At 31.4% G+C, this 7820-nt stretch overlaps 1 protein-coding gene across 1 annotated transcript; it reads left to right on the top strand.

Moving 5' to 3' along the window:
* The first annotated feature begins 1889 nt into the window (after window positions 1-1889).
* LOC139867129 (root phototropism protein 3-like) lies at window positions 1890-5316 on the top strand. The gene is made up of 3 exons (XM_071855463.1): window positions 1890-2153; window positions 2880-3394; window positions 4651-5316. The coding sequence occupies exons 1-3, from the start codon at window positions 1919-1921 to the stop codon at window positions 5194-5196; spliced, it is 1296 nt and encodes a 431-aa protein (XP_071711564.1). The 5' UTR covers window positions 1890-1918; the 3' UTR covers window positions 5197-5316.
* Window positions 5317-7820: the final 2504 nt, after the last annotated feature.

Here is a 7820-nt window from a genome sequence, read left to right as displayed (position 1 = left end):
TCAATTTGGTTGTGAATTGTCAAAAAAATGAGCTTGATGGCGGAGATCTTTCCGTCGCCGTTTACGTTGAAAGGGTTGAAGACTTGTTTGAATAGGTATACTGATGGCTTTGTGTTACTACTGTTTTCACCTGCGATATCTTGAATCAAAGCTAAAATAAAATTGTTAAAATACTAATCAGTAACTATAGATATATGTTTATAACGAGACTTGGTTAAATGATTGGCTGAATTTTCATTCAACATTGTTTCAGCTAAATGTTTGACAATAATCGGACAATAATACCTCACATGCATGACACATGTGAGGGGTTAACCATAAAAGATAGATAGATGTTATGTTTGGGTATCATTCATGTTATTAAAACAAAATATAGGTACCAACTGTGTAAAAAATAGTTTAGGTGTTCTCATGCAAATCTCAACACATCACAGGTACCAATAGCAAAGGCGTAATTTTTTCTTTTCATAAATACTCCGTAATTTCTTTGAACATAATTTCAAACATCCTACTCTTAAATACAAAAAGAGACAAAGTTTATAGTTATAATAAAAAGCTCGAAGACAAGAACGTCGAAACAGTTTAAATAACAAGTATTTACAAAATAAAATCAAATAATCGTGTTTTTCTTAATTAAACTAATTAATAAAACTTAAATTAAGGTACTTCGATTCAATCTTAACTTAATGTTATGATTACATTTTTATATCATTATAACATTTCACTGATTTCGAATGCATACTAGTAAACTACGGAGCAAGAGGTTTTCTTTCATCTTGTGATAGCTCTTTCAACAAAGAGGTTGGGGTTCAAATCATGTTTTGGACATATTTTGTGGATTATTGTAAATATTCGTGTGATGGTTGTGAAATTGCCTTTCAAAAAAAAAAATAAATTAGATGCTTTAACATTTAAGGGTGTGTTTGGGTAAAACTAGCTGGAGCTGGAGCTTATGGACTAGAGCTGGAGCTGGAGCTTATTTTTAAAGTTAGAAGCTGGAGCTTATTATTTTTTATAAGTGTTTGGTAAACTAGCTGGAGCTTATTTTGTAGTTCATAAGCTCTACTTTTTATGTCTACCAAACGAAGCTTATTACTTAAAGCTTATTAAAATCATAAGCTCAAGCTCCTATAAGCTTTCATAAGCTACCATAAGCTCCTCTACCAAACACACACTAAGAAACGTCAAATCTAAGTAAACATTTTACTAACTTTGGAATCTAATCTTAATTCTAATACTCAAAGTAATTTTCACTAGATGATTATATCTCAGATTTAAAAAATACTAACATATTTTAATTTATCAAAGAAATATATTGAATATATATATATATTATATATATATATATATATATATATATATATATATATATATATATATATATATATATATATATATAGTCATAAAATAACAGCCTAAAAGATATCTTACCTCAACCCCAAAGTTTGGTTTGGTTTGGTGGTAAGATGTTGGAAAGTTTCAAAAGGACCGAAGTTCAATTCCACTTGCTACATTTTGGAAGCTTGCCTTAAAAAAAAAAAAAAAAAAAAAAAAAAAAAAAAAAAAATCTTACCTCGGTCAATAAGCTGAACAAAAAAAGTATGTATCGTTTCATTTTGTAGTACTAAAATTGCAATGCGTATACTAATAAGAAGTTAAGAACCCAAACTTCGATGAAATTACTTTTCAGCTAAAATGTCTTGCATACAATCACGTAAAGCTACAATTATTAGAACTTGTGGCCCGTGTTCCTTTAAATTTATCCACATGAGACATTAATATTCTATACTTTTTAATATAAAACAATTAAATTAATAGAACTTGTATGTATATATAAGGATATAACAAGACCCAAACCTCATTCTTATCAAAACTACTTTAACCATCAATCCATCACCACCACACTTGCTACACCACAATGAGCCATCAACCTTTACCGGATTCCTCCACAACCTCCCCGCTCGACAAACCGACATCACTCGCAGCCAAATGCTGGCTCGACGATGCTTCTATTGTCGATATCGATTATTTTGTCAAAACGCTTTCTAGTATTAAAGCCAAAGGTGTTCGACCCGACCTCATTGGCTCCATTATCACACATTATGCTTGCAAGTGGATCCCTGAACTCTCCGGTGAACCATCGTCTCCAATCGGTACTACCACTTGTAATAATTCGCGCAATGCCTTTGCAAATTGACAATATTAGTTTTTGTTTTTTGTTTAAAAAGCAAAATTTTAAATAGATTTAAGAATCAAATTTTGACAATATCACATTGTGCTCTTTTTGATTAAAAAACAAATATTTAGATAGATTGTTGGAAGAATAATACTCCAATAATGATGATTTCACCCTATTTTCATAAATTCTTTTTAAATCGTCACGCGAAGACAGACGTCTAGTTTTAATGTATAATTCATTAATGAATTTATGAAAAATGTAAATGCCATCCCCTGTTAAAAAAATCAGTGTAGAAAGTTCATTGAAAAGATGCAAACATTATAAATAAATAAAAAATGTTAAAAAGCAAAAATTTAAATAGAGTTAAAAAGCAAAACATTATCATTTTTTTTTAATAATGACTATCATTAATTAATACGATTAAATTAATTGTATATAGAAGTTAGTTATTCATTTTTATTTAATTTCCTTGTTTTTCGCCCAAAAAAAAAGTTACTTAATTATACAGTTATTTTAATTGTGTTAATTTATATTAATGACACCATAAGAACTCTTGTTAGAAAAATTGAAAAATATAATGTAGCTAATTTTAATAAGTTCCTAATAATTAGTCGGTATTATTTATTATTTATTATTAATCATTACTATTTCTTTAATAATTAATCAATAGTGATAAAATTAATAATTAATGTTTTTTTAGGTCCGTCATCAACACCGGACCGCCAATTACAACCTAAAAGCGCGACGGCGTCATGGCTGAAGAAAAGATTTTTTATAGAGACGATTGTAGCAGTTCTCCCGCCGGAAAAAGACGCCGTTCCGTGCAGCTTTCTTCTCCGGCTACTAAAAACCGCTAACATGACAGGTGTCGATTTGAATTATCGAGACGAGTTAGAAAAAAGGGTGGCATGGCAATTAGACCAAGCAACATTAAAAGAATTAATGATACCGTGTTTTAGTCACGTGACAAGCACGTTACTGGATGTCGAATTGATGCATCGATTAGTAAAAAAATTCGTTGAATTGGATGTTGATGGTTTGAGAAGCGGTGTAGGAATGTTTAAAGTTGCTAAGCTAGTAGATGGGTATCTTGCGGAAGTTGCCGTTGATTCTGAGCTTGCGTTGCCGGAATTTATGCAGCTCGCCGGAGCTGTTCCGACTCAAGCTCGTGCTACTGATGATGGGTTGTACCGTGCCATTGATACCTTTTTAAAAGTAAGTTCTGTTATTATTAATGTATTACTGATGCTTAAATTTAGGTTTCTGTTTGATTACAATTGAATTGGATGATTTAATTTTATTTAGCTTATTGATACCTTTTTAATTGAAGTGAAAAATGAATTTGATGATTTTATACTGAATGGTTATGTTTAGTATTTGGATCATTCACTTATTTTTTTGTTGAATAATAAAAATGACTTTGAACAACAAAATTTGTTTATTGAACTATTAAAATTTAAAGTTATAACTATACTACCCTCTTCAACATTGACCACCACCTTAATTATAATATTATCCTCAAATTATATTAACAACACTTATCAAATAAATAGCGTACACTTTTTAATTATTTATTTAAAAAGTTAGTGATAATTTTACATTTGTGTCATTTTTCTTGACAAAACATAAAGTATCATTTACTTACGGAATCAACCAGAGAGACTCTGGTTTCGAACCTTTCGAAATTTAAACTATTTTATTGGATATAATTACTTCATTCTTCTCATTATAATTGCCATGTTTTGACTTTTGAAGGTCTCTTATTTTCAACTTTGACTTTGAATATTTTGTTTGTGTTATATACGGAGTAATATTTAATGAAATTTATATATGAGTTTGGTTTCAAATATGTTTATATCAGTATAACTTTATCAATATCAAGGTTTATATAACGCAAACGAATATATTTAAAGTCAAAGTTGATAAAAAAATATTTTCAAACGTCACAACACGACACTTATAATGAGATGTAGGGAGTATTATGTTTTACGAACGCACCCTTGTATATTTGTTAATGTACCGCTCCAATTGATGATAACCAATACCCAATTTGTTTCAGTTACACATTTAATTTTATAATAGATACAATCACTAAAAACATTTTGGTATTTATAGTGGACAGCTCAATATTTATCAAAATAGAATGAATAGTATACCTATAATATTTGTTAAATTATTGCATATACACATATAGATATCATATCTTAGACGTCAAATTAATAATAAAATACTTATAATGTGAATTATATGTCCCAATGTTCGTCTTGTCAATTGTCACACCACCAAGTGACAGGAATAATTGTCATGAAGATAAACGTTGTGACACGTTAGAATTACAATTTGGCCTTTTCTAAGGCCTCCCGTGATGAATATGACTACTTAATTGGTCTCATATATTTGGATTAATTATATATCAAATAAAATGCGTATTATCAAATAATGATATAAGTCACACTTTTTTTTTTATACAGACTCATGTTAACGTGACAAAGCGCGAACGAAAGACGTTATGCAAGTTAATCGACAGTCAAAAGTTATCAATCGAAGCGTCCCTTCACGCTGCTCAAAATGAACGTTTACCCGTAAGATCGGTCATTCAAGTACTTTTCTCGGAACAAGCCAAGCTCAATTCACATATTGATTGGAACCGATCGTTTAGTAATACAAGGAGTCCGAATGTAGGGTTGGACCCACACGAACGGTGCCACTCATCAAGAGATATTACAATGCTTCAACAAATGGATATCAAAAGGTTGAAAGAAAACGTGACAAAGTTAGAACGACAATGCAATATGATGCAAACACAGATTGATAAGTTGTCGGAGAAAAAGAAAGGGTTTTTTAATTGGAGAAAATTTGCAACGTCGACAACCTTAAGGACGATGAGCGTTGAGGTGGCCGATGAGAGAGTTGAAGGAAAAGGTTATGATTCGGGTAGTATTGGAAAACAAACTCCTATGAAAGGGAAACAAGGACGAACCAAGACACCGAAACGATGGAGGCAGTCTACATCCTAAGTACTTTGTTTTGATTATACTATTGATCTAACAATTTGTTATACAGAAATAATGTTGTAATGATATATATACACGTATTTATGTTTGTATGTAACACTTTTTTCATCGTAATAAAAATACTAGTACTTTTCATTTTAAGATACATGATAAAATAATTATAATGTTGGGCCTTTAGGTGTCCAATATACATTTATATGTTAGTTGGGTTGTTACGTTGTTCTTTTGTTTGTGTTATAGTGGGTTGTTGAGCAATATACATAGCATATATTTTTATGTATTGGGCCTTTGGGCTTTGGTCCAATCCAATAAATACCCAATAATTCTTAATATCTTCAAAGCTAGCTAGTTTTATGCTCGGTTTTGGATGATCCATTTCGAGTTTCATTTCCAAAAGCACGGTTCAGTGTTGTAACCGTGATTGATCCGTACCCTTTCATTCAATTCAAACATGTATTAAAGCGAGACATTGTTATAAAACATGTTTAGGTGTATATGTATTATAATATAGTGTACCTAACAGTTTTTATAATAACTCAGCTAAAAGAATTCGTTGACGTCACCACCGGCACCCGCTACGTTGAATGAGGTTATTAAAAATCGAGATTCTACTCTAGGATCATTATATTGTTATTATTCCGATATATAAAAAAATAACGTAAATGATCTAACAATCATTTAATTGTTATAATTCAGTAGGCTTATAACTACCTTTAGTGGTTTGATTCTTGATGTTATAATTCAGTAGGCTTATAACTACCTTTAGTGGTTTGATTCTTGATTTAGAATACTAATAATGAAGTGTAAGAACAAAGATGATAATGGAGAGAAAGAAAGAAACACTTTGTAAGTGTGAGAAATGGTGCAAGTTTAATGCTTGCATTCATGAGTATTTATAGCCTAAAATCTCAATATAAAAATACATACTTTGTGTACCAAAATTGACTATATGTATACACCAAAATTGACTATCCATATCTATATTATTATTATTATTATAACACTCCCCCTTGGATAGCAATTTTATTTTGTTGAAGATCAACTATAAATTACTGCCTCGTTAAAAACCTTGCTAAAGAAAACCCAGTGGGAAAAAAAACTTTAGCTAAGGGAAAAAGAGTGCAGCATGGAGTTGACTCCCCCTCAAGTAGACATCGCTTCAGCTGTTACATCATTTGAACATGTCTCATGCCAATGTTATGAACGTGTGTTCTGAAAATAGCAGTTGGAAGTGCTTTCGTGAAAAGATCAGCAGAGTTTTTGCTAGATTGCACATATCTCATTTCAATCTGGTTGTCCTTAATGAGATTTTGAGTGTATGAGAAGAATCTAGGTGGTATGTGTTTTGTTCGGTCACTTTTGATATACCCTTCTTTCATCTGTGCTATGCAAGCTGCATTATCTTCATAGATAGTTGTTGGACTTTTATCGCGTTCTAGTCCACAAGAATCAGTAATGAGTTGTGTCATTGATCTCAACCAAAAACATTCTCGAGTAGCTTCATGTAATGCAATCACTTCGGCATGATTTGACGATGTAGCAACAAGTGTTTGTTTTTGAGAACGCCATGATATTGCAGTACCTCCATTTAGGAATACATATCCAGTTTGAGATTTAGCTTTATGTGGATCAGATAAATAACCTGCATCTGCATAACCAACCAAATCTTGTTTTGATTCGTTAGAATAAAATAATCCTAAATCAGTAGTTCCTCGAAGGTATCGAAATATGTGTTTGATCCCATTCCAGTGTCTTTTGGTAGGAGCAGAGCTGAACCTTGCCAACAAATTAACTGCAAAAGAAATGTCAGGTCTTGTACAATTTGTAAGATACATAAGAGCTCCAATTGCACTAAGATATGGTACTTCTGGTCCAAGAATGTCTTCTTGATCTTCACATGGACGAAATGGATCAGCTTCAACATTGAGTGATCTAACAACCATAGGAGTACTTAATGGTTTTGCCTTGTCCATATTGAAACGTTTCAAAATCTTTTCAGTATATGTTGTTTGATGTACAAGTAAACCATTAGGCATATGCTCAATTTGTAAACCAAGGCAATACTTGGTTTTTCCGAGATCTTTCATTTCAAATTCTTTCTTTAGAAGTTGAATGGCTTCATAGATCTCTTTATTTGTACCTATGATGTTAAGATCATCAACATAAACAGCTATGATCACATATCCGGATGTTGTTTTCTTAATGAAAACACAAGGGCAAGTAAGGTTATTTGTATACCCTTTGCTTATCAAGTAATCACTTAATCGGTTATACCACATACATCCCGATTGTTTTAACCCATATAAAGATCTTTGTAATTTAATCGAATACATTTCTTTGGGTTTTGCATTTGATGCTTCTGGTACCTTAAATCCTTCAGGTATCTTCATATATATATCACTATCAAGTGATCCATATAGGTAAGCAGTCACAACATCCATGAGATGCATTTCTAAATTTTTAGAAACTGCCAGACTGATTAAGTACCTAAAAGTAATTGCATCCATAACAGGGGAATAAGTTTCTTCATAATCAATTCCCGGTCTTTGAGAAAAACCTTGAGCTACAAGTCTAGCTTTATACCTTGTAACTTCATTTTTCTCATTTCTTTTTCGGACAAAAATCCA

Source organism: Rutidosis leptorrhynchoides, chromosome 9, assembly GCF_046630445.1.
Source record: "Rutidosis leptorrhynchoides isolate AG116_Rl617_1_P2 chromosome 9, CSIRO_AGI_Rlap_v1, whole genome shotgun sequence".
Classification (NCBI taxonomy): Eukaryota; Viridiplantae; Streptophyta; class Magnoliopsida; order Asterales; family Asteraceae; genus Rutidosis; species Rutidosis leptorrhynchoides.
The sequence above is the reverse complement of the archived record's forward strand: the minus strand, read 5'-3'. Positions and strand labels throughout refer to the sequence as shown.

Bases quoted from the DNA above. Each gene is read 5' to 3' on its own strand.
- LOC139867129 (XM_071855463.1), top strand. From the start codon at position 1,919: ATGAGCCATCAACCTTTACCGGATTCCTCCACAACCTCCCCGCTCGAC. The intron at 2,154-2,879 runs GTACTACCACTT...ATGTTTTTTTAG, and splicing joins TGAACCATCGTCTCCAATCG to GTCCGTCATCAACACCGGAC. The intron at 3,395-4,650 runs GTAAGTTCTGTT...TTTTTTATACAG, and splicing joins CCATTGATACCTTTTTAAAA to ACTCATGTTAACGTGACAAA.